This window comes from Apodemus sylvaticus, chromosome 14 (genome assembly GCF_947179515.1).
Source record: "Apodemus sylvaticus chromosome 14, mApoSyl1.1, whole genome shotgun sequence".
Taxonomy (NCBI): domain Eukaryota; kingdom Metazoa; phylum Chordata; class Mammalia; order Rodentia; family Muridae; genus Apodemus; species Apodemus sylvaticus.
Window position 1 is genome coordinate 58,624,887 of NC_067485.1, and position 27,533 is coordinate 58,652,419.

The following is a 27,533-nucleotide window of genomic DNA, read 5'->3' on the forward strand; positions in this document are numbered from 1 at the left end:
TCATAGCCCATCAAGGTTAAAGAACACAAACCCTCTACACATTCCACTACAAGGTAAGAGGAAGCTTGCAACTCACATGTTCCTGAGTAAGGTTACTGGTCGCTCTAAGGCCCTCATCGTGGATGTGTTTCTGCAGCTCCTCTATCATATGAGGTAAACCACTGGACACAGCACGGAGTAAGACGTACATATTTGCCATGTCTGAGAGGAAAAAGAGTTTATTTATCTCCCAAAGAACCTTATTATGTAATACATGCTTTTAAATGTACAAGTTAAAAGGAGTGTGTGGATAAAAGTTATCTGCCACTTGAACTCACACACATAAACTCACTTCCCAGATGCTGTGCCGCCCTCCCCAAAAGAAGGCAGATGTTGCTGCTGCTTGCTATGTAGTGGTTGTGGAGGAAAAAAAAAAATCAAGAAAATACTCATATTCTTTCCCTTCTTTTTCATTCAAGTGCTACTATACATGTGTGTGCTACTGGTAACTACAGCATATCTTAATGTAGAAGTATTTTATACTGTTACATAAGGCAAATCCACATATATTTCACAACTTTATTACAGTTACTTGGAAATAAATGGGAAATTATATTATTGTAATTAATAATATGGGCAAGAATATCTGTACTGGCTGGGTTTGTGTGTTAACTGACACAGGCTGGAGTTATCACAGAGAAAGGAGCTTCAGTTGGGGAAGTGCCTCCATGAGATCCAGCTGTGGGGCATTTTCTCAATTAGTGACCAAGCGAGGAGGGCCCATTGTGGGTGGTGCCATCCCTGGGCTGGTAGTCTTGGGTTCTATAAGAAAGCAAGCTGAGCAAGGCAGGAGAAGCAAGCCAATAAGAAACATCCCTTCATGGCCTCTGCATCAGTTCCTGCTTCCTGACCTGCTTGAGTTCCAGTCCTGACTTCCTTTGGTGATGAACAGCAATGCAGAAGTGTAAGCTGAATAAACCCTTTCCTCCCCAACTTGCTTCTTGGTCATGATGTTTGTGCAGGAATAGAAACTTTAATATCTTAATAGAAACCTCTATTAAAGGTGCTATGATTGTGTCAATCTTGTGCGCAGATCCTTCTAAGTTGAGAACCTAGCAGCACGGTGGGAAGAGATGGCTCAGCAGTTAAGAGCACTGACTGCTCTTTCAGAAGCCACACTTTAATTCCCAGCACCTATATGGTGGCTGGTACCATCACACAGACATACATACATGCAGGCAAAGCACCAAAGCAAATAAAATAAAAAATAGATATTTCTTGAAAAAGCTCCCGTGGCACTGAACTGGGTACCGTATCATAAACATCTTATCGACATGTAATATACATGCAGAAAACTGTACACATATGGTTTCGTGAATTATTACAGATAAACACACAACACCCCAAATATGCACACCCACACTTAAAATAACAGACATTACCTATACCTAGAAACGCCCTTCATCCATCTCCCAATACTACTGCTCCTCTGTAAGGGAAAGCAGCCACAGGCTGAACTCCTCTGCTTCAACACTTGACTGATTTTTTTAACATAAGGCTTGTCTCTGCTGGGTTTAGCTTTCATGTACTCATGGCTACTCCTCTGTAATAACCTGTAGTACAAGCATCACTGGACATGTGACTGTTTTGTCATCCAGGGAACATTATTGCTATGAAAACTCTTGCATATTTTTGTATGCACATGCATAGATGCATAGGAGAAGAAGCCCAATACCTGGGAGACTTGCTGGGCCTTGAAATATACATACATATATATACATATAGCTTCGGTACTCAGTGTTAGCACTGCAATATGGCGTTATCAATTTATACACTCATCCCAGGATACTGGAAGTTCCTGGTATCCTACATATTTCCTGATATGTCCTATATTTCTTGTGACTACATAGTAAGTCACACACAAACATCACCAAACAACAGCAATAAAACAAGTGTTCTCACCATGTATTGCCGATGTGTTGGGGAACTCTTGCTTTAAAGTGAGTTAGACTTGAGCACCTGTTTTATCCTTCCTGATTTGATTTCCTACCATATATAAGGAAAGTAGCCCTTGGATATATAAAAGCACAAACACAGTTTCCTAACTCATCTTTTTATACTTTAGACTATACCTTGAAAATGCTTTTCCAAAAGATTAACCAATAACTTTAAGGGAATAAGTATGTATGTAATATACCAGGCAGTATTAAAGTGTGTTTTAACTCTAAGGTAAGGAAGAAAGAGCAGAAAACCTGGACTTGTCCCTTGATTCCCACTTGCGGCTCCCCGGGCTCCCCGGGCGCACTTACCATTCTTCCTCTCTTGCCGAATGATGCTGTGGCACTCTGAGTGTAAGAACTGTAAGTGGTCTGCTACCATCCGCTGCTGACACTCGTGAATCACTTTAGTATATGAACTTGGATGCAAATATTTTCGACATCTAATTTCTTCATCTTTTAATCTACCTAGAACCTACAAAAATACATCCTTATAATCACAATCTACGATGCAATGTTCAACATCAGCCAAGTCTTAATGCCTTTAGGAGAATGCAGGTAAGGTTACGGAAAAGCTTTAACACAACCAATTTCAACTCAAAATGTATTAATCATTTCAGATGGACTTAACCTACTGTCACCTACTGCATTCTAACAACAACCTTCACTCATCAGTCCAAATTATCTGCTGTACTGGGAACCCAACGCAAAACAGGAGTATAAACTATACAAACAATCCTTAACTGTCACATAAAAGACTTTTATACTGATCCAAATATGTCAACAAAGACCTTTTATTAAAGATTACCCTGCATGAAAAGGAACCAAATCCAAATAAAATACAGGTTAATGAAAAGTTAATGAAGATAGGAGGCCAAGAACCTGATGAATTTTTTAACAAAACACAATGACAATATTGTAGCCTTAAAGAGCATGCTAGTAAGACAGACATAAGTACAAGTATGCACTAGGAAACCACTCTGATCAGAAGTTACAGAAATTATGTGCAACCTTTTAAAGATTGCTGGTTGGTCGGTCTAAAAATAAGAAGGGAACGCATTACAAGAGGCAATGAGGCTCACGACTAGAGGAAGGAATCCACATCTCTATTTTACTGAAATGCCAAGAGTTATGGGTAGTTAGAAAAAATAAAGGTCCCTAGATTTTCATAGAGAGATGCACCTGCCTTTGCTTCCCAAACGCTGGGATTAAACACATGCATCACCACCACCCAGCCAGGAAAATAAAGGTCTCTGATTTTAAAAGGTGCTCGCTATGTTGTTTTGCTGATCCTCTTATAATATTTTATCTTCTTAGTTAAACAAACTAACAGAAATCGTCCAATAACAAAATGCCTGAACCTTAACCCTGCAAACCGAAGTTGGTTAAACCAAACAGTGATGTGTCCCTGTAACCCCAGGCCTCAGAGGTGAAGGCCACAGTACTGCAGTGGCTCAAAGGCCAGTCTAGGCTGTAGTGCAAGACTCACTCTCAAGCTGGGCAGTGGTGGCGCACGCCTCTAATCCCAGCACTTGGGAGGCAGAGGCAGGCCAGCCTGGTCTAGAGAGTGAGTTCCAGGACAGCCAGGGCTACACAGAGAAACCCTGTCTTGAAAAAAAACAAAAAAACAAAATAAAAAGTCACTCTCAAAACATCAAGAAATGAAATCTTACAACATCTTATAACGACTCTTTATCACTCTTGAAAACAGTAGTAGGGTTTAAAATTCCAACTGATGGTTCCACACAGTGCTCAACACTCAGCAGTTAACCCTGACTCAGATTAATTTCTTTGTCCTTCACATTTTCTTTCCACCCTGTTAATTTTATTTTATTTAGTTATGGGTGGTATGTATCCTGGGCTCACCTGAACTTCCTTAAATGGCTGAGGACCTTGAATTCCCCACCACCCTCCCTCTGTCAGCCCCTGGGATTGCAGGCATCCATCCCTGTGCCAGCTTGTGCAGTGCTGGGGACTGAGCCCAGGCTTCATGACTGAGTCAGGGCGCTGATAGTCAAGCCTGAGGACCTGAGTTTGACTCTCAGAACTCACACGATGGAAGCACTGACTCCAACCCACAAGCTGTCTTCTGATCACCACACCCGAACAGCAGTACAACAGCCTTTTTATATTAACTTTTTAAAGCCGATTTTTAAAATGTGTATACATGTATATATGTGTGGGCATGTGCACAAGAGTACAGGCACCCACAGAGTCCAGAAAAGAATATCCAGGTCCTCTGACCGACCATTACAAGTAGTTATACTGGGAACCAAACTCAAGTCCTCTACAAGAGGTGGGCGTGCTCTTAGTCACAGAGCAATCCACACGGCATATATTATATTAATTTTAATAATGTAACTAAAATGCCATTTTTTTCTTAGGAAAAACAATATAACAAACTTTTACACTAAAACAATATTAATATGTACACTATTAAATAAAATACTGTAAGATGTGTAACAGGTGAATCCACATGAGGTGTTTTTTACCTTTTCCATATACTGTGAACAATTTGATTCTTGTAATAAATTTGAAGCTTCTTGCTTGTAATATTCTCCCGTTTCAGTCAGAAAGGGAGACACAAATATTCCCTGATAAAACTGAAAATCAATTAAAATTGTATTAGTAAAAACTGGAACAATTTCAGAAAGTCTAGGTCTTATCATGTTTTGAAATAGGCTGTTTACCTTTAAGGGAAATTTTTTCTTATACTGTTCAACATGAACAAAGGAGTTAATAACCCCATGGATTACTTTCTGGTTTGGGTCTTCACCACCACGATCACTGAAACAAAGTATACCGTAAGATATGTTTGAATATTCAGACATATACTCAAGCACACCAATACACAGCTGCTAACTTACTAATCTAATTTAAAGCACAAGGTCAAAAATGCAAGCTTGAGCCAGGCGGTGGTGACACAGGCCTTTAATCCCAGCACTTGGGACACAGGCAGACGGATCTCTGTGAGTTCAACAGTTTCTCATTAGCCAGGAGGTGGTGGCGCACGCCTGTAATCCCAGCACTCTGGGAGGCAGAGGCCGGCAGATTTCTGAGTTTGAGGCCAGCCTGGTCTACAGAGTGAGCTCCAGGACAGCCAGGGCTCTTCAGAGAAACCCTGTCTTGGAAAAACCAAATCCAAAAGAACCAAAAAAAAAAAAAGTTTCTCATTATCATCATTATAGCTAATAGACATGAGAAATCATCTCAGGAAACATTGTTTGAAGGGAATGATGCGCTGACTATCAGTGAGGGTGTTCCTCAGCTCCAAACACCAGGCATGTGAGCGCACCCGCATCACACTGTACTCAGTGGGAAGAGGGTAGCCTTCTCCCTAAGGGTGAGAGAACTCATCTAAGGATGCAGATTTTCTCTAATTTTTTTCCCATAGCACAGCTTAACATAACTTTTAAGTTCCAGCCTCAGCAATCACATAGGAGAAATAAATAAATAGAATTTGAATTGGAAAAAAAAGTAAAAAGTACTGATTTATAAACAGCCTTGGGAGTAGAACTATATCCCAAATTTTATACCACCACCACCACCAACAACAACAACAACAAACCCAAAACCACCATTAAAGTAAATGAGTTCCTCTGTAGAATACAGAATGAACATATAGAAATCAGGAGTGCTGTTGTATGCCAATAGGGAACTACCTGAATTGGAAAGCAAGAAGGCAATCCCATTTTGAATTTGCGTAAGAAATAACCAGAAAAACCTTAAGACTGAAAACCTGATCAAAAAAAAGTCAGGTAGCCTCACACTTGGTCCAAACTGACAGGAACACTACACACACTAATGGTACTCACTGAGGACATAAAACCCAAACTCACTTTTTAATTTCTCGAAGCAGCATCCGGATGAGGATGTTCTGAAGAGGTTCCACCATTAACTTCCTCCACATATCCAATGCTAGCTGCCAGGAAAAGCAGAAATCCTCAAGGATGAATTAGGTAGTTTTCCCCTTAACAGTCATCCAAGGATTTTTTATAATAGAAACAAATACCCATCAATAGGAATATTATTGATATTTTAAAATATAAGCAAAAGCTGAAGGAAATCCATACTCTAAGAGTCCAAGATATGAACCTTGTGGCATCTATAGTACTGGCTGTATTTACTAAAGCTTGTTTCAAATTTGGCTCAAAACAACAACAAAAACAGAAGGAAAAAATAACTTCTCATTTAAAGTAGCAGTCATCACATCAGAATTATAAGATTAGCTGGGCAATGATGGCACACGCCTTTAATCCTAGCACTTGGGAGGCAGAGGCAGGCAGATTTCTGAGTTTGAGGCCAGTCTGGTCTACAGAGTGAGTTCCAGGACAGCCAGGGGCTACTCAGAGAAACCCTGTCTCAAAAAGCCAAAAAAAAAAAAAAAATTATGATTAAAAACATTATTATTATTATTGTATATCTATACTTGTATGTTATTGTTGTTGCTATTTTTTATTACTATTAGTGTGTTTGTGTTCTGGAGTTGATTCTCTCCTTCTATTATGAGGTGTGTTCCAGCGATCAACCCCAGCTTGATAGTCAGGAGGCAAGTACTTTTACCCAGAGCCGTCTCCCCTGCATCTAACAATCACTGAAAATTAACTTTTGTAAAATCCTTACTGATTGTTCAATATTTAAATACCAGATAGAGATGGGTCAACCCATCTTTTATAATAGCTGGAAGGGGAGACTGAAGTCACAAAGCTGTCTGTCCTCGACAAATCTGTGTGCAGTCACATAAAGAAGTTCTTACCTCTCCTATTTCCATAAGTGGTTCATTCATATCTACTCCACCATAGCCATATTGTAAATCAGCTTCCGTCAATTTATTCTTTTTAATATACTGGGTATTGAGATACCTGAAAGTCAAATGTAAGAACCATAGGTATAAAGTCAAAAATCAGCCAGGAAAGCAAATAACTGACAGCTCTGGAACACCAAACCTTAAGAGTCAGACATTCACAAACTAATTTAGTGATAACACCAAAAGAAAACATACAAGTTAGAAATGAATGAGAATGGTCAATTATTAGCCCTGGACTTTCTGCACAGCATACCACATTAATTAATACTGTTCAGACAGCAATAAAACGAGCCCCAGCACAGGGAAAGAAGACACACGTCCCCTTGATTCTCACCACAATGCTCCTGGCTTCAAGCAGCATTTCTCACAATGGCTTTCAGCTAAGGAAGGACTAAGACTCGAGGCTGACCTCCAGCCCGCAATGCCCTGTAGCCAAGATTACAATGTCTGGCCGCTCTCATTAGATCTCATACCTTTTGGGCTGCCTTAATCTCCTTCTAAACTCTACCTTCCCATGAGAAGCAAAATATTTTACCAACTACACAGCACTGGCTACCATACGCACAGTCCTTTCCTTTCATTGATAAATCTTTTTATATGCTCAGTTCCTCTCTGGAGTATTAGGGTGGTGAAGGACCTCTTTTGGCACCAATCAAAACCGAGCAGCAGGCAAATATCAAGTTCTAAAAGGAAATTCCTATTTAAAATATTACTGAATTTTAAAAGAATGGTAACAGTATAAAACAGCAGGGCCTGCAAACATTTACATTAGAATACAAATTTGGATAAGCAACCTGAGTCAGACGGTAAACACACACACACATATATAGACACACTTGGGAGGCTGAGGAAGGGGGACTGCAAGTTATAGACCAGGCTAAGATAGCAAGACCCTGTCCCAAAACAGATAATTCTAAAATGGACTAAATAACTTTACATAATGTTAAAAAATAATTATGCACCTGGTGAGGCTAAGCAACAGGAGAGCTTGTGCCCAGAGAGTTCCAGAGCAGCTCGAAGAGCACAGGGAGAGAGTCCTATCTTACAACAAACAAAAGCTACTTGAGGAAGCTGGTATTTCTCTCTCTACAATTCATTTCATTATACGTTTTCTTAGAGTGTGACTTGGGACGCACATCAGGCCTGGTCAACAGAGCTAGTTCCAGGAGAGTCAAAGCTACACAAAGAAACCCTGTCTACAAGAACAAAACCAAAACAAATGAAGCAAAGTAAAAAACAAAACAAAACAAAAAACAAGGAAAGGCCTAGAAGACAGGATCAGTCTACCACTCAAGAAAAAGACTACAGAGGTGTTTTGTTCAAATAGTGTCGCCATTGCCCTCTGTGAAAGGATCTCATTACTACTTACCCTACCAATACAATTAAACAAATGACCATCGTTATGTGATGCCAATACTTCAGGACAGTTAACTGACTCCCACCGGCATCAGCTCTATGGTTGTGCTATAGTGATTTTAGACAGTAATCAAGTACCCTAATAAGACAGCATTAACTAGGTGGTTGCATACACCTGTAATCCTAGCTAGAGAGCTTGACATTGAGAGCTGAGTTCAACGTCAGTTTAGGATCAAGAGACTTTGCCTCAAAAAAATAGATATGCATGCAGAAAGCCTCTGATACAAGAAAATGAATGAGCCCTGAGCCTAACTGATTAAGAGCACACAAACCTACTCTTCAGACTCCAACCTGCAATCTAGCTGGGGGCTATCTTAAGACAAATCTCACAATGCTGAAATACTTTTATTTCAAAAAAGTTAAAGCCACACTGGGCGGTGGTGGCGCACGCCTGTAATCCCAGCACTCTGGGAAGCGGAGGCAGGCGGATTTCTGAGTTCGAGGCCAGCCTGGTCTACAGAGTGGGTTCCAGGACAGCCATGGTTATACAGAGAAACCCTGTCTCGAAAAAACCAAAATAAAAAAAAAGCTAAAGCCACAATAAACATGTACTTCATAGTAAGCTGTTTTTAAATTGTGGTTTTGCTCTTATAAAGGCCACTGTGCTACTGTGAAGTCCAGTTTCTGCAAAGGCAACTTAGACTAAGTAACCTATACTTGTGTTGAACCAGCAAGGCAGAGGAGTAGCACCATGCCAGGAGAACTGAGAGCTGCTGTGATGCTATGGTGAGCACTACCACAGAGCAGGGTGGAATAGCAGACTGTGCCTGCAGAGCTACCCAGTCACCAGCTTCTCCACAGGGAGAAACTGAAGCCCAGGCCCACTTATGGGACAAGCCACAAAGCATATGGCAAAATTATCACTGCCATATCCATCTTAAGCCATAAAAATTGCAAGAGTAGACAGACTCTCTCGGCCTAGAATAAGAGAAAAATACTTCATGTGAGTGTTTGGTATTTATTTACTCTGTCAATAAATGTCTGCTCTGCTCAGCAATAGTCATGGACGGGTATTTTAAATGATTAACTACTTACACAGGGATACCTAAGATTTAGTGATGGTATAGCACATTGGCTAATGTACAGAGAAGCTTTGCTGCTGAAACAATCAGTGACATTTCCTAAAATTTAAGTTCTATCATTATGCAACAGTCAATTCCTCTTACTTGTACAAATCTGAATCAAATAGGATCATCTCAAGAGAATCACAGAAGTAAAGGACCTGAGCCAGAGATCATGTAGGAAAGAGGAAAATTTAGGAAGGGAAATAAGAACCTGTCAGAATTAGTTCTCCAGAAAAAGGAGGCGGTATGGGTACGGAGCAGTATGGGTAATGAAAGGAGATAGCAGGGCGCATGGCTACACCTGAATCAACGTGTCCAGGGGGCCTGAGAGAAAACTACCAAGTGCTCTAAGCAGTCATAGACCTTGAAATTCCCGCTTATCTTCTGGAAATGTGGCTTAGATTTACTCCACTAAGTGTCATCCAACCTGAGTTTTTACACTCAACTGTTGGAGTTTCACGTGTTCTAGGTAATTTGAAGAAACAGTCACAACGTTTCCTTTTTTTCTTTTCTAAGGGTAACTGCCTACACTCCTGCCTGCCGCATAGATACACACCTTGCTCTGATGTGGACTATCAAAGTACCTATTAGTAAACCATATTTCAATGGGAAATAATATAAATCACTCCTTCATAACTAAATTCATTAGAATAACATACATTAATTAAGAACAAATCACAGGGGTAGAAAGAAGGTCTAACATCTACAGCCATCTGCAACTCCAGCCCAAAGGGATCTGATGCCATCTCCTGGCCTGAGAACACCAGGCACATAGAGGTACGGATACACACATGCGGGTAAGACATTCATACATACAAGTAAATCTTGTTTGGTTAGTTTTGGCTTATTGAGACAAGGTTTCTCTGTCTCCCCCTGACTGCCCTGAAATTCACTCTGCAGACCGGGCTGGCCTCAAACTTGTTGAGAACTGCCTGCCTCTGCCTCTGCCTCCTGGGAGCTAGGATTAAAGGCACACACAGGCCACCGCTGTCCAACCATAAAAGTGAATCTTACAATGAACTGTGAATTCAGAAGGCACTAAGTGGCCAGGACTCAGGCACTCACCGATATAAGCAGTCCATGTAGTCGGCGCCCTTGCTGTACTCCTCCCAGTACCTATGATACATAACAAGCACTTGTTCTTCAGACTCCAGAACTCTCTAAACAGAAAAGACAGTTTTGCTTTGAAAGTACTAATCATTTTCATACAATGAAATTATAAAATGTATGGAATCAAACTCCTAAAAATAGCACAAAGCAAGCATTATCACCCACATTTATACATCATAATTTAATTATATTTAGTACAAATGAAACTGGAAAAAAGGTGAGCCTTACAATAGAGAGTGACTACCCAAAGATTTCTCCAAAGGACAAATGATTGTTGCTTGCGAGCGAACAGGGATTGAGATTGTAGCTCGGGGGCAGCATGCTCACCTGGCGGGAGCAAGGCTCTAAGTTCAATTTGTAGCCCCACAAAATTAATATGAAAACAACTCTAGCATATTCACGGACTGTTTCATAGAATTTTGGATTTTTGTTTTTTGGATTTGGTTTCCCCCCCCCCCCCACCCACCCATTTGAGAATAGGTTTCTCTGTATAGCCCTGGCTATCCTGGAACTCACTCTGTAGGCCAGGCTGGCCTCGAACTCAGAAATCCGCCTGCCTCTGCCTCCCAGAGTGCTGGGATTACAGGCGAGCGCCACCACCGCCCGGCTCATAGGATTATTTTTAAAGCTGTCTTTGAGACACGACCTCTTGTTACTCAGGCTGGCTTGTCACTTACACTGTTCTCCCCCTGGGCTGGGGTCATCCTGGTGTCTACCCTAGGTAAGCAGGCCACCAGCCTGTCTTCTGCTCTTAAGGTGATGTGACTTTGTAGGCGAGGCTGAGCCAGTGCACCTGTCGTGGCCTAAGATCACCTTTCACTCAGCAGCCTTTGCACCTCAGCCTCCCTAATACGGCATCTTTAGGCTTGAACCGTAAGCAACTTCAATTCTATTTCTCAAAGAATTCACTCTGGGTGTGGTGGCATGCCCTCATGCCCCTTTAGTCCAGATCTGTGATTTCTAGGCTACCCAGGGCTACAAAGTGAGACTCTCTCTCTCAAAACAAACAAAGTAACAAACAAACAAAAACCCTGCAAAGCCTCAAGAGCACTCTGGCCCTCAGAGCTAGGGAGGCAGGGCTGACTGGGAACTCCAGGCCAGCCAGGCAGGCTACTCAGCAGTTTGATCCATCTTGGATAACATGATATTTTGTCTCAAAAACCAAAAGCAACTACAGCCTAACTTAATAAATGGCAACATTAATGTCTTATATGGCTATTAATATGTAAAACAAAGCTCAATAGCTTATAATAGTCATACTTCACCCAAAGTAATATATTAAAAAAAACACTGAAACAATTTTAAAGTACTTGCTATCAAAATCTCTGCCATAAGTTGATACATGCACATACTCAACACTAAAGAGTGTATGCAACGGACAATAAACATGCACTGAAAGCAGTAGATTCCCATTCCACATTGTTCAGCCTTCTGGGTCAATAGGGTATCTCTCCCTAGTTAAGGCAGAGGCTGTGTTGTCTGACCATTAGGATCTGATGGTTGCTACCAACACCAAGGTAGAGTGCAAGATTCCTCCCGGTCCAATGATCTTTAAGAACCATGCAGGGGACTGCAGCTCATTCAAATGAGTGAGATCTCTGATGATGGCTCCATTAGACAGCAGGTATAACCCCTAAAGAACCAAACTGATTTACCCTGTGAACTAAATAATGTGTAATTCATAGATCTTAAATACAATTAGGAATACATTGTTTAGAAATTTAGGTCTGTTTCATTTCATGTGTATTTTTAAAATAAGCACTTTGTATGATAAAATTTAAAATTAAAAGAACAACAACAAAACAAATTTGGTGGATGTTTTCCACTGTAAGTCAGTGAGCTAGTCAAATAACCGCAGCTGTAAGCATAAGCATATCACAGCAATATTATTTATCCTTTACCTTATACAAATGCCGAACGTGATTTTCCAAAAAAATCTTTGTTTCCGCATAAAGTCTTTCTCCAAGTGGTTCAGGATAGGCCACACATAAAGCATAGATATCTCTAGATAGATTATTAAGGTTGTCATAGTCAAAATATGATATTTATTTTTGGTATTAAAAAAAGAAAACACCAAGTTTGCTGTTGTGGTACTCTAGAATCCTGGAACTTCTGCCTCTCCTTTCCTAGTGCCCCATCAAGACCAAAGATGCAAAAACAAACTGAAAATATAGGGCTATTTATGATGGAATCATGCATGTATACTTTAAATAAATAAAAAGAGCAGAGCTGCAGAGACATTTGCTACTGGGAGGTCTTGAGTTCAGATCCTGGCACCCATATGACAGCCCATGGCCGTCTCTAACTCCAGATCCAGACACCCTTTTCTGGTCTCTATGGGCAAAATGTATGTTATGTGCCACAAACACCTCTGTGTAAAATCACCTATAGACTGTGCTACCTGCAGTATAATAAACCTTTAGAAAACTAAATTATCTACCTAAAAGAATACAGTATAGGGGACAGGAGAGGACTCGGCCGTTAACAAAATGTACTGCTCTTGCAGAGATTCAAAGTGCAATTTCTAACAATTACTTTGAGCAGCTCATAACTGATTTAAATTTCAGGGATCCAATGGTCTGGCCTCAGAAAGTACCCATAATTGTGTACAAATCTACATATGTGTGTGTGTGTGTGTGTATACACATATATACACAATAATAAATCTTAAAGAATACAGTATATTAGAACTACTTACTATCATCAACCTTTTTTTTTGGTTTTTAGGATTTGTTTTTTTCAAGACAGGGTTTCTCTGTATAGTCCTGGCTGTCCTGGAACTCACTCTGTAGACCAGGCTGGCCTTGAACTCAGAAATCTAACTGCCTCTGCCTCCCAGAGTGCTGGGATTACAGGCGTGCGCCACCACTGCCCAGCTTACTATCATCAACTTAAAACTAGAAAATATTAACTAACATTACAGAAAGCAGAGATATAAATACCCATCAGTTAAGAATTTAAACTTCCACTATGGAAAAGCTAACAATGGTTTGGTAAAGGGGACAGGTATAAGGCACTGATACAGACGGTGCTTCAAAGTATGTTGAACCTCTGAATATAGCTTGTGATTTTCAGCATTAATTTATTTAAATCAGGGTCTTTATTTGTTTTTATTTATTTAAGTCAGGTCCTGGCTAACCTAGAACTTGATATGCAACCAAACAGGCCAGGAACTCAGATCCACCTGCATTTGCTTCTTAGAGTATTAGGATTATTTAAATGTATAAACCACAATGCCCAGACACCCCCCAAAAAATTTAAATCAAGATAGATAACTTGAAGAATGACAAATGAGAATTAATTGAGTCCTGGTCTCCACAGGATGCCCACACCTGTACACATACATGATTATATACATACATAAGAACACATGAATATCTGATCAAATGAAGTAATAGTGACTTAAGGAGGTAATTTTCCAGGTAAGCCGTCTACAAAGTCACTTACAAGCCACTGAGATAGCCCATAAAATACAGAACAAAATCTTTTTTTTTTTAAGATTCCTGCCCCCAAACAAATCAAATTGCTTCACAAAAAGCTAAGAGATTAATTCATCAGAACCTATATCATACTCTAGATATACTAAGCTACAAAAAACCAGCGGATATTAAAATGCTGTGTTCAAGTTTGTGCCCTAATAATCACCGCAACCCCAGCAAGTTCACACAGGCAGTAATTAGGATGAGAGAGATAGCTCCAAAATTAAGAGTGCTGAATGTTCTTCCAGAGGACCAGACTTCAATTCCCAGAGCGCACAGTAGCTCACATCTGCTCCAAGTGATATGATACTCTCTTCTGGCTTCCACCAGTATCAGGCAGCACATGTACACAGACCACATGCAAGCACATCACTACAGCAATGATACCCTGCTGATAACTTGACACTGTAAAAGCCTTTTAGAAACAGCATCATCTTTTTTTCTATATTCTTTGTTTACATTCCGAGTACTTTCCCCTTTCCCAGTTCCCCCCTCCCCATATGTCCCATAAGCCCTCTTTTCTCCACCCATTCCCCAATCACTCCCCCTTCCCATTTCTCTGTCCTGGTACTCCCCTACAATGCTGCATCAAGCCTTTCCAGGACCAGGGCCCTCTCCTTCCTTCTTCATGAGAATCATTTGATATGCTAATTGTATCTTGAGTATTCAGAGCTTCTGGGCTAATTAATATCCACTTATCAGTGATTGCATTCCACATGTATTCTTTTGTGATTAGGTTACCTCACTTAGGATGATATTTTCCAGTTCCAACCATTTGCCTAAAAATTTCATGAATTCATTTTTAATTGCTGAATAGTAATCCATTGTGTAAATATACCACATTTTCTGTATCCATTCCTCCATTGAGGGACATCTGGGTTCTTTACAGGTTCTGGCTATTATAAATAGGGCTGCTATGAACATAGTGAAGCATGTGTCCTTATTGCATGCCGGGGAATCCTCTGGGTATATGCCCAGGATGGCAGGTGTTGGGGAGGATAGGGAGAGGAGAAAGAGGAACACTCCTCCACTGCTGGTGGGATTGTAAGATGGTACAACCACTCTGGAAATCAGTCTGGCGGTTCCCCAGAAAGTTGGGCATGACACTTCTGGAGGAAACAGCATCATCTTATGATCAGTGTCTGGGACACAGGACACCAAACAAATGATTCTCACTGACAACTGAAGGTATAATGAATTAAGTGGTTTCCTATTAGTCTGTAGGAAATCCTCTATTGTACTACTATTCAGCTTAGCAATAACAGTTCTGTCTTATAAAGTCAGTCTCTGAAGGACAGAAGTCCCACAGAACAAGTCAGGAAGACTCTAGGCAGCACTAGTGGGGTCCTGTACATGCGTGCAATGCAGGCCACAGCTGCATTCGTATGTAAAACTCACAACTTACAAATGGACACAACCTAATTAGCAAATGTTTTCACCTTAGTCAAATTTGCTATTTACCCTTTATGAACAAACTGTCATCTAGAGTTTGGGAAGTGTGTATTAAAGGCTTGAGTTTAAGATGGTCAGTTAGGAAGAGGGCTCTAATGGAAGAAGTCAGGTGCTTCCTGGCCACCATGAAATGAACAGATTCCTGACACAGGCTTCCTCAAGCCTGTGAGCACCTTACCACCAGCCATGGAAATGGGAACAAGTAACTGTAGAATAGATGTCCTAGGTTCACCGTCTCACGAGCTTTGTTAGAGTAACCAAAAAAACAACCCAGAGAGGCTCCACTCCTCTTCAGGCCTTTCTTGACACATCGACCCAGGGCCACATGACACCTCTTCTCCGTGCCTTTACCCCACTCCATCTTTCTCCACAATATCTAGAAATCTTACTAGAAGCACTGGCACTAGATTGTTGTTGCTAAAGCCTGGCATGGTAACCCACATCTACAACAACACTTGTAAGACCCCTTGAAAAGGTCAGACTGCCTTGATGATAGATAGCTTTACGACCTTCATCCTAGCTCCCTGGAAGCCAGTATTCTAGCAGCCTTCAGATGAAGAGGGAGAACTCTCAGCTCCTCCTGCACCGTGCTTGCCTGGGTGCTGCCATGTTCCCACCTTGATGACACTGGACTGAACTTTTGAACCTGTAAGCCAGCCTCAATTAAATGTCTTATAAAAGCTGCCTTGGTCAGGGTATCTGTTCACAGCAGTAAAACCCTAAGACACTATGTCACTATACCTCTGATCACCATATCAGTGCCAGAGGCAAACTCAGTGCTGGGAACTCGTTGAATGGAAGGTTGTGAAAAACTGATTGCTACAAAATTGACAGAAATACATCCTAAAACAGTTATGCCTAAGGTTCTAAACTTGTTTTCTTTCTTTAACAAGCTTTGGTTTAGCGTTTCTTATGGCTTCCAAAGGATACGAGAAGCGGTCATTCCATGTTGCTCGCTCCACATATTCCAACATAACAACAGCTTTGATTGTAGTTAGGAGCTTGTTCCACGTCTCATCGAAATCCACGACTCTTGGTTTTAAAGACATTGTGCAAGTTTAGTGTTGAAACCTGTTAATTAAAAGTAACAAAGTTAGATTAAGTCCCACAGGGATGGCTGTGCTTTTAAAATACCACTCTTTTGGGACTGGGGAGGTGGATCTAAGGTTAAGAGTATGCCCTGCTCTTCTAGAGGGCCAGCGTTGGATTCTCGGCACCCACATCAGATGGCATACACTGCCGGCAACTCCAGTTCCAAGGGGATGCCATGCCTCTGGCCTCCATGAACACCTATGCATGTGCACATACTAACAAACAAATGCACACAAGTAAAAATAAAGCACCACATATTTGAATCACATGATACATAAGGGAGTAGAAACAAAATGAGCACAGGAACATGTTAAATTTTAGCTATCACCTTCTTATAGTCATTCAAACAAACTGTTGGTGAAACAGTGTGTGGATTGAAAGATTGGTAAGCTTCATTAATATGTTGCAGAAATAATTAAGTAAACCACTAACTCTCATCATAGAAAGTATGCAAAGTCATTGAATAAAAAGATTTTGACAGGGGGCTGGTGAGATGGCTCAGTGGTTAACAGCACTGACCGCTCTCCCGAAGGTCCTTTAGTTCAAATCCCAGCAACCACATGGTGTCTTACAACCATCCGTAATGAGATCTGACGTCCTGTTCTGGAGTGTTTGAAGACAGCTACAGTGTATTTACATATAATAAATAAAATAAATCTTTAAAAAAAATATTTTGACAAGGAATTCTTTATTTGTATTCTTCATCTGGGGAATGATTTATACACAAAGGAATATAAAATATCAGAAAAAAGCTCCTAGAATGAATGTTTTAGAAAAATATTTATATAAACAAGCAGGAGAGGCTAGAGAGATGGCTCACCAGTTAAGAGCACTGGCTCTTCCAGTAGAGGACTGTGGCGTGTAGTGCCCACATGACTGCCTGCCACCACATGTAACTCCATTTCAATAAGATGTGATACCCTCTTCTGATATCCACAGGCAGCAGGCATGCTAGTGGTATACACATATATATCCAGGCAAACACATAATAAAAATTTTAAGGATAAAAAGATATGCAGTGAAGATATTTTAGAGTAGAATACAAAGTTCCCATGAACTTAAGACTTTAGGGAACGTTAGGTTTGCTCAACAGAAAGCTTGAACCACCCCAGACTCTCAGGTTGTGTAATATCACTAGAATAAATATGGCTTTAGCATATAGGATCAAGTGGTGCTAGAAGATGCTGTAGGACTGGCAAAGAGGCTGCATTTATAAGTTACTTGCTTTTTAAAGCAAAAAACTACCAATATCGCAGAAAATTGGCACAAGCTAAATCTTTAAAAAAAAAAAAAAAATCCTACCAATAAACCAAGTAGTTCTTTCCACTTTCTGAGTAAGAGTTACAGGAAGATGGAGAAATATCAGGTGGCATCAGGAGTCAAAGCTGGGCCAGGTGGTCCTTTCTTCCAGTTCTTTATACAGCTTCACTCCCATTTTTAGAGTCTACCTCCCCCTTCCCAATCTAGGCTGTGAGAATATATTTGGCCTATGAAGATTGTGATGGTTTGCATATGCTTGGCCCGGAGAGTGGCACCGTTAGGAGGTGTGGCCTTGTTGGAGTAGATGTAGCACTGCAGGTTTGGGCTTTAAGGCCCTCATACTAGCTGCCTGAAAGTCAATCTTCCACTCACAGCCTTCAGAAGAAGATGTAGAACTCTCAGCTTCTCCTGCACCATGCCTGCCTGGATGCTGCCATGTTCCCACCTCAATAATGGACTGAACCTCTGAACCGGTAAGCCGGCCCCAATTAAATGTTGTCCTTATAAAAGTTGCCTTGCCCATGGTGTCTGTTCACAGCAGTAAAACCCTAACTAAGCCGATGAACATGATGATGTGGTGATGATGATGATGATGATGATGATGATGATGATGATGGCACCAAAAACTGATGAGTCCAAAATTCTTAACCATAGAATTTCAGACATCCTGGGGTTAATCTGGTATTGCTTGTATTCAAATGCTAAATTCCATACTCCAAGATCTGGTCTCTCCAAGACACATGTATTCCAGCTTTGGCTGTATGAACCTTGCTAAGTAACTGGTCTATAAAAGGCTAAAACCTGGGTTGGAGAGATGGCTCAATGGGTAAGAGCACCTAGTGCTCTTCCAAAGGTGCTGAGTTCAAATCCCAGCAACCACATGGTGGCTCACAGCCATCTGTAAAGAGATCTGATGCCCTCTTCTGGTGTCTGAAGATACTTACAGATAGTTATTATATATAATAAATAATAAAACTTAAAAAAAAAAGGCTAAAACCTGTGACTGGACAATAGACAATAGAGGTAGGTGGGTTTTCAGTTACCTGGCTGGGAGTTACAGGTAGAAAGAGGAAGAGGAAGAGAAGGACAGTAGACAGAAGAAGCAGCCACTCTGAGAGGAGCTAGACCAAGAGCAAGTAGCCAGGAGAAACAGCAGGTCATAGGAGATCTATGGCTGGGTAAGTTACAATAGCTCCAAACCTGCCTAATCTAGGCTGACAGCTTGTAAATAAAATGTTTGCACTGTATGTCTTTTTATATGAGCTAGCTTTAATTTTTAATTCACTTTACAGAAGAAAGTTTAGTAGTTTAGAATGGATACTGTTCTTGAAAAGGGAATGAAATGCCTCAGTTGTTGAGTCCAGCCTTACAAAGATACTAGAAGAAGCCACTGGATTAGTAAAGTATAATTTAATAAAGTTTTCATAAATTAAGTAGATTATGAAAGTCTCAGCAGTCACCTTTGAGCGTTACTACAGTGATTAGGTGGGTAAAGAATACATTGACACATCCTATAGCACATAAATCTGAAATTTGTCTGCTTTGTCCTTCCATGGTCTACTCAATGGTTGAATCAGATCCAGTTTCCTGGACTCCACCGCCCTGTCCTCTGTAGGCAGAAGGAATACACACAGCACACATGCATACATACTCATACATAAAACCTAAATAACAAATCTTAAAACACAAAACTTTCTACTAGAGCTCCCAGTATACCTGAAGTCACAACAACAGAGGAAGATGTTTTGACTCTAACTTGGGCTACAAAACCAGGCTCTCTCCTACATAAAAACCAGGAGAGGGTGCTGGAGAATCATTTCAACATTATCTGCCCCTCTGAGGCTGCAGTTCAGTCCCCAATGCCCAGGTCAGGCAGCTCATAACCACCTATGATTGCGGATCTGGGGGATCTGATGCCTCCACGGCACCTACACTCACATGCACATAGCCTTAACACACGTCTACACATATAGATAATAAACACAGGCTGGAGAGAGACAAGCTCAGCAGTTATTGCCTGTTGTTTAGTGGGTATGAGATCAATTCCCAGAACCCACTTGTGGCTGACGAACACCTATAAATTCAGTTTGAGGGACTCCAACACCTTCTGGTCTCTGTGGTCACCACACACACACATACCTGGAGGCAAAACACCCATACACAGTGTACTGATCGGTTTTGTGTGTCAACTTGACACAAGCTGGAGTTATCACAGAGAAAGGAGCCTCCTTTGAGGAAATGCCTCCACGAGATCCGGCTGTAAGGCATTTTCTCAGTTAGTGATCAAGGGTGGGAGGGCCCACTGTGGGTGGTACCATCCCTGGACTGGTGATAAGAAAGCAAGCTGAGCAAGTCAGTAAGAAACATCCCTCCATGGCCTCTGCATCCCTCCATGGCCCCTGCTTCCTGACCTGCTTGAGTTCCAGTCCTGACTTCCTTTGGTGATGAACAGCAATGTGAAAGTGTATGCTGAATAAACCCTTTCCTCTCCAACTTGCTTCTTGGTCGTGATTTTTTGTGCAGGAATAGAGACCCCCAACTAAGACACACATTAAACAAACAGTAAGTACATTTTTAAAAATTAAAACTAACCAGGCAGCCGGGCGGCGGTGGCACAAGCCTGTAATCCCAGCACTCTAGGAGGCAGAGGCAGGCGGATTTCTGAGTTTGAGGCCAGCCTGGTCTACAGAGTGAGCTCCAGGACAGCCAGGGCTATACAGAGAAACCCTGTCTCAAAAAAACCAAATCCAAGCCGGGTGTGGTGGCACAAGCCTGTAATCCCAGCACTTGGGAGGCAGAGGCAGGCGGATTTTTGAGTTCGAGGCCAGCCTGGTCTACAGAGTGAGTTCCAAGGACAGCCAGGACTACACAGAGAAACCCTGTCTCGAAAAAAAAAAAACCAAAAAAAAAAAAAAAAAACCCAAATCCAAAAAACCAAAAACAAAAAAACAAAAACAAACTAACCAGGCATATAGTGCACATGCCTTTAAGAAAGATAGAGGCAGGTGATCTGTGAGTTGAAAGTCAGCCTGGTCTACATAATGAGGTTCAGGACAGTCAGGGCTATACATTATACAGTGAGACCCTGTCTTGAAAACCAAAACCCGAAACAACAACAAACCAGAATCATCAATGACCGACAATTTTCCAGTAAAAATAGTAAGCAGTCCTGCACATCAAGCTATACAAAGCAATCTGACTAAGGGTGTAACTCTGTGGTAGAATACTTCCCTTCCAAACCCAAGGGCCTTGCAGCCATCCTCAGTAACAGATGCACACAGATACAGAGATACCGATTTTCAACCAGAGGGACACTCAGCAACTTTAATAGTTTCCATTATAGAACCATTTACTGTGACAGTAACAACCTTATCAACCACCTCTACTTCAGAAACTGTTACTATATACATACATATAAGCCTTACTTGGATACTATTATTCTCTCTGTTTTAAAGGATAAAATTCTGACTTGGTGAGTCTGCCTGCAATCTTGGCACTTGGAAAGCGGGTACAGAAGTCCATCCTTAGCCATGGTGTGTTTGAGGATGGCCTAGTCTCTGTGAGTCCTTGTCTTCAAACACCAGAAATAATTCCTCTGAGCCCCATACTCTCTACACTAGGAAATTCTTTCTCACTTCTTTAAAAATCTTACATGTGTTACGCTAAAGAAGAAATAAATACTAAAAAATAAAAATAAAAACAGACAGACTTGGCTGAGCATGTAATTGTCAGCAGTAACACACTTTCCTGGCATAGGTGGCCCTACTGAATCCAATCCAAGATTGTCTACAAAAAAGAAGATAAAGAGCCTACCATTCACACATATTAGCAGACAAAGTTTGAATCTGGCTTCCACTGTGTTCCTGTGTTTCATGCAGCCCTCTCCATGTGCCACTTACAGAACTAGAGATGGTGGTGCAGGCCGAGGGGGCTCTTGAGTAAAACTCCATGAGAAAGAAAGAGACAGAGGACCTCTCTCCCCCTCGCCTTCTCCCTCCCCCTCTCCCTTCCTCTCTCTTTCTTTTTCTCTCAATAGAAAGAATCTTAGCCTGGCCAAGAAAGGGTCTATTAGACATGAGACATAAGGAAAGTAGGTTTTGAACTGGTGACTTGGGTCAAAGGGCAGAGACTTGTCTCCAAGCCCAACAGTGTGAGCTCAACCCCTGGATTGCCACATGATGGAAAGAAGTGACTCAAGGTGTCCTTCTCACAGCCTCCACAAGGCCGTCTGACATGACTGCACATGAATACACATAAGCAAATGTAGTTGTTAAAAAGAGAAAAAGCATGGGTCTCAGAAATGAGCTAATGTTTATAAAGATGTATTTACAAGCACTACTCTCCATAGGCTGTGGAGCCCACCGTAACCCCACCACCCCCAGTGTAAGCCTACCTAGCTGATCCTACATTCTCTCCATCTAAAAGTATAAAATACAAAAGGCAACATTTAAAAATCCATATCAAATGTACTGTACAGAGCTGAGGTAGCCTCTGGTCTTCTCTGAAATCTTATTTTCCTAACCTCTCATTCATCTTTTAAAAAGACAAAACTGTACTACTGCTGAAATCAGTATGCTTTCTAACTTCTTCTTACTTTATGCCTATATTTTCTATTTAAAATTTTACTGGGTCTGGAAATATGGTTCAGCAATTGAGGACACATGTTCAATTCCCGAATCCAGACGGTGGCTCATGACCATGTGTAACCTAGTTCCAGGGGATCCGACAGGCAAGCATGTGGTGCAAACTCATGCAGACAGGCAAACATTCATACACACAAAAACAAAGCAAGTGAGGCAAACAAGAAGGAGCAGGGCCTCAGACCCGTCCCGGTCCCGGTCCCAGCCCCTGGAGTCGAGAGGCCAACAGTGCCTGGGACTCCTTCTAGCTCAGCAGACACTGAAAACAAGACCTCTTTTCCTCTATGGAAATAGAAGACACTCAAACTCAAAATTGGAAGAGATTCTACAAAATGACTGACTGCATTTATCACACACAAGCTTGAAGGTCAAAAAGGAAAAACTCTCACTGAGAAGACTCAACCAAACATAATGCTGATCTTGGATGGAATCTTGAAATAAGAATAAGGATATAAGCACAAAACTGGAAATTCGAAACATCTGTTTATTTACTAGTATTGTACCAATGTTATCATCTGGTCTTGACAGCGCTGGGAAACCAAATCCAGAAATTCATACAGGTAGAAAATACTGTACCACTGGGTAATATCCCAGTCCTAACTCCCCCCCTTCTCTCTCTCTCTTCCTCCCCCCCCCTCGTGTATATGTGTGTGTGTGTGTGTGTGTGTGTGTGTATGTATGTATGTTTGTGAGGGGGAAGTGGAGGGGGAGGAGGGAGAGGAGGAGAGAAAGAGTCTAGCTATGTAGCCTGGGAACAGTCATTTCAACTTGACGTGATTCTCTGTGATTCTCCTGTCTTAACTCCGTAGTATAGCCGGGAGTTGGTGGCGCACACCTTTAATCCTAGCACTTGGGAGGCAAAGGCAGGCGGATTTCTGAGTTTGAGGACAGCCTGGTCTACAGAGTGAGTTCCAGGACAACCAGGGCTACACAGAGAAACCCTGTCTTGAAAAAAAAAAATTGTTCCAATTTTTTTTTAAATATAAGTAGTCTATAATACTTTCTTTCAAACAAAATTTACAGATATGACACGTTGAGCATTTCCTTCCTTGAAATGCAAGTTATATAAATGCAAATAATGGTGTGTAAGTTGCTAAACTGCCAGTCCATTCAGAGATTCAGGCCTTATCAGGCACTCCCCTCCACCACACACCCAGATTTAAAAAGAAAAAAAGAAAGAAAGAAAAGAAAAAAGCTTACATTAGAACAAAGACTTCACTGACTTAATAGATACTTATTAAATATTTAGTGTATTCTAGACTGCCAAAGGATGCTGGATATGTAACTAAACTTAAACTTATAACAGACTAGAAAAATAAAAAATAATAAGCTGGCAACCTAGGTTTTGTTTGTTTGTTTGTTTGTTTTGTTTTTTTCCGAGACAGGGTTTCTCTGTGTAGCCCTGGCTGTCCTGGAACTCAGAGATCGGCCTGCCTCTGCCTCCCAAGTGCTGGGATTAAAGGCGTGCGCCACCACCGCCCGGCCTGTCAACCTGTTTTTATGAAAAATTCTGTCATTTTAATAAGGCTATAATGACTAACAATGGTTAACACTAAATGTTTAAGTCTATAAAAGAAAATCCTTTGATTAACTGGAACCTTCAAATTGGACATTAACACCTGCACATTTTAGAGTTTTAAGCATAAAACACGACACATTTAATGTCACTGGTGTGTCTAATACTTCAAGAAGTACTATTTTCTCAAAGATTGTTTCTCTGAGCTAGAAACTGACTCTTTAATCTCCTGTATAAAACAAAAAGAGAAAAAGATAATAGCAGTAACAAGAAGTCCAATGTGGACTAGTTTTTAGTGAAGAACCATCTTGAGTGTGGGATGCAGCTTAGTTGGTGAGAGTGCATACCTGGCCAAAGGTCATAAAATCATGTGTGGCGGCACGAGTGGCTGAGGTTGAGGCCAGCCTTAACGACACACGACCAGGGAAGGGGAGAGAATGAAAAGGATGAGCGGTCTCCAAAAAAAAAAAAAAAAAAAAAATCAACTAACTGAAAGTTCAAATTATTACAACTCTGCAAGCATCTGTTTGCACACAGCGGTAGCCCAGTCACTCCAGAGGCTGAGAACAGGAGGAGCATGCGTGTGAGGCTAGGCAAGGATATACAATGAATTCTAGGCTAGCCTGGGCTGTGCAGCAAGACCAGGTCTCAAATTAAAAAATAAACAAAAGTTTAAAACAACTTAGAATACTTGTCTCCCTCAGCTGAGAGAATTCAAAGTAGTGAACAACATTCCAAGAGAGCAAAACACAACCACAGAGACAATGTGTAGCAGAGTGCTCAGTAACCCTACTTCAGAAGTGGAAGGAGGGGGAGATCAGGGCTACTGCCCATCCCACAGTAAGTTCCAGATCAAGGTATGATAGAAGAAGCCAAGTTTCAAAACACCAAAGAAAACTTAAGAATCTTAGGCAGGCACGGACTTGATGAGAAGAAGCAAGCAGATCTAAGTCTGAAGCCAGCCTGTAGCCAGGGCTATGCAGAGATACCCTGTCTCAAAATAAATAAAATAAATAAATAAATAAATAAATAAATAATAAAAATTAAAAAAAAAAAAATCTCAGCAGTGGTAACTGTCCTAAGACATCAGGGTTAGAATATCCTAATAAGTCTGTTCCAATTACAAGTTAAATATAAAGGAGTGACATCAAAGGTATCTCATGCTTTTTGTTTTCTTTTTTGAGATCAGGTCTTAAGTATCTCAGATCCTTGAATTTCTATCTGGTCTCCACCTCCCCCATGCTAGGATTATAGACAGGCCTGCTTAGCAGTGTTAGTAATCCAACTCGGGTCTCCATGCACACTAGGCAAACAGGCTACCGACCACATCTCCAGATTGGATGTTTTAAAACATGAATTATGCCCATTTCTTCATTTTAACATGATACATTACTAAGATTTAGATTACTCTGAACAGATTATTTAATGAGAATGAATTCAGGCCTGGGATGGTGGCACACAGCCTTTAATCCCAGAACTAGGTAGACTAAAGAGGCCTCGCTCGCTGGGCAGTGGTGGTGCACACCTGTAATCCCAGCCCTTGGGAGGCAGAGGCAGGCGGATTTCTGAGTTCGAGGCCAGACTAGTCTACAAAGTGAGTTCCAGGACAGCCAGGGCTACGCAGAGAAACCCTGTCTGGGGGGGAGGGGGGGCAAAAAAACCTAAAAAGGTAGCTAGCTCCCTGAGAGTCCCATGCCAGCCAGGGCTAGACAGTGAAACCTTGCCTGAAAAAAGAAGGAAGGAAGGAAGGAAGGAAGGAAGGAAGGAAGGAAGGAAGGAAGGAAGGAAGGAAGGAAGGAAGGAAGGAAAGAAAGAAAAAGTCAAAAGACAAACAAATGACAGCCAGCTATTCATCTCAAGCACCAATCTCTTGTAATTGCCTAATAAGCAGGCCTAGGTTAAATGTGCCACTGAACTAATTCCCAACTCCCAACACTCCAAATCCCCACTCTTCTTTGTTTTTGTGCAGTACTTGGGAATAGGGAATAGAACCCCAGACCACATGCCACTTTAGTAGTAAGATATATCCCTGCCCCTTCTTACTATCTATTTACTTACAATTTTTGTTTTGTTAGGTTTTGTTTCCTTGAGACAGGGTTTCTCTGTGTAGCTCTGGCTGTCATTGACCTCATTCTGTAAACCAGGCTGGCCTTGAACTCAGAGATCTGCCTGCCTCTGCCTCCCAAGTGCTGGGATTAAAGGCATGCGGCCACCACTGCCCAGCCCCACTGTTTTTAATTTTAAAACAAGGTATGCTAAATTGCAACTGACCTGGAACTTAACCTGTATCCTGGGCAGGTCCTGGGTTTGTCCTTCTACTTAAGACTCTGATGTAGCTAGAATGAATCACAGGCCAGAGCTAGCAGACCTAGCATTTCCTTCAATTTTATCCAACCAGTTAAGTCTGGTAAGATAAGTTCCAGCCAGGGCTTGATCCTGTGAAGAACTTTCTACAACAGGCATGCGCCACCACCGTCCGGCTTGTACGTAACTTTGTTTATTTATTTGGTTGGTTGGTTGGTTGGTTGGTTGGTTTTGGTTTTTTCAAGACAGGGTTTCTCTGTGTAGTCCTGGCTGTCCTGAAACTCACTCTGTAGACCAGGCTGGCCTCGAACTCAGAGATCTGTCTGCCTCTGCCTCCCAAGTGCTGGGATTAAAGGTGTGTGGGACCAACTGTCCAGCTTGTTTGTAACTTTTAAAATACTGTCAATGTGTCCAAGTAAGGTGTGCTTCCATTTCTACACACCTAGTTAAAAAATGTATCTTTGGAAATGGGCCACTAGTTAACAAGACTGATAAAACTCCTCTATTCATGTTTCTTTCTGAACTTTTCATGAAGACACAGATTTGTCTAATTTTTCACTCTCCCAGTTGTCGGGACCAGAGCTGGTGCTTGAAAATCACTTCAAACTGAGAAGCAAACTGAATGACTCTTCCACCTTGGCATTAAATCTAACACTTGAACTAAATCAACTCCAGACACCTAATCCAACTCAATCCTACATAAAATTACCTCAACCCTGTATACGATACCATCACCCTCCCGATGAGCCCTAAAACTCAAGAGATGCCCACCTCCAACAATTTCACTCTTCCAAACTCTATCATGTACAACAAGTACCTTCAACAGGCTGGGAAACCTAGTTACTGGATCTTTGAGGTTCTAGGGTCACAACTCTGACCCCTGGGGCTCTGTCTTTTGATATCAAAAGAATGTAAATCAAACCACTACTATCTGCTTTCAAATTCTAAAACTTGAAATGTTTTAAAAACCAAACTCAGGCCCAAAGGTCTCTCCCTTGCAGAGCTGCTACCAAAGGGCAGGACTCCCTCCTAAAGCTTTTCATTTGCATTTCCAGAGAGTTTCTTTAGAACTTCCAGACCGGTTCTTTCTGGCCTCTTTAAGTATGTCAAAGGTCACCAGAGAGAGACCCTTTTAAACCACAGCGACCAAAACAACTTTTCCCAATGGTTAGAATTCCTCATTTCCTACAGAGCTCAATTCTACTGGTTTCTTATCTACATCTCACCATCTCAGCCAGAATTGAAGCTCTAAGAAAGCAGAGATGTAGGCAGACCTTGCTGATACATGCCTTTAATACCAGCACACACCTTTCTCACTATTCAGGAGGCAGAGGCAGGCATATCAAGAGTTCCAAGCCAGTCTAGTCTACAGAATGAGTTCCAGGACAGCCAGGGTTTTTACACAGAGAAGCAGTGT

The 27,533-nt window shown here is 41.4% G+C and overlaps 1 protein-coding gene across 2 annotated transcripts in view; it reads right to left on the reverse strand.

Moving 5' to 3' along the window:
- Cul2 (cullin 2) overlaps nucleotides 1-27,533 on the reverse strand; it is a 41,164-nt gene that overhangs the window by 11,221 nt on the left and 2,410 nt on the right. For both annotated transcript variants that reach the window (XM_052156915.1, XM_052156914.1), the window contains exons 2-10: nucleotides 16,235-16,375; nucleotides 12,275-12,377; nucleotides 10,329-10,423; nucleotides 6,733-6,838; nucleotides 5,816-5,898; nucleotides 4,667-4,763; nucleotides 4,469-4,579; nucleotides 2,289-2,451; nucleotides 77-201 (exon numbers count right to left, since the gene is read on the reverse strand). In XM_052156915.1, coding sequence (XP_052012875.1) covers nucleotides 77-201; nucleotides 2,289-2,451; nucleotides 4,469-4,579; nucleotides 4,667-4,763; nucleotides 5,816-5,898; nucleotides 6,733-6,838; nucleotides 10,329-10,423; nucleotides 12,275-12,377; nucleotides 16,235-16,353 — 1,002 coding nt within the window. In that variant the 5' untranslated portion in view covers nucleotides 16,354-16,375. The remainder of the gene's footprint in view (nucleotides 1-76; nucleotides 202-2,288; nucleotides 2,452-4,468; nucleotides 4,580-4,666; nucleotides 4,764-5,815; nucleotides 5,899-6,732; nucleotides 6,839-10,328; nucleotides 10,424-12,274; nucleotides 12,378-16,234; nucleotides 16,376-27,533) is intronic.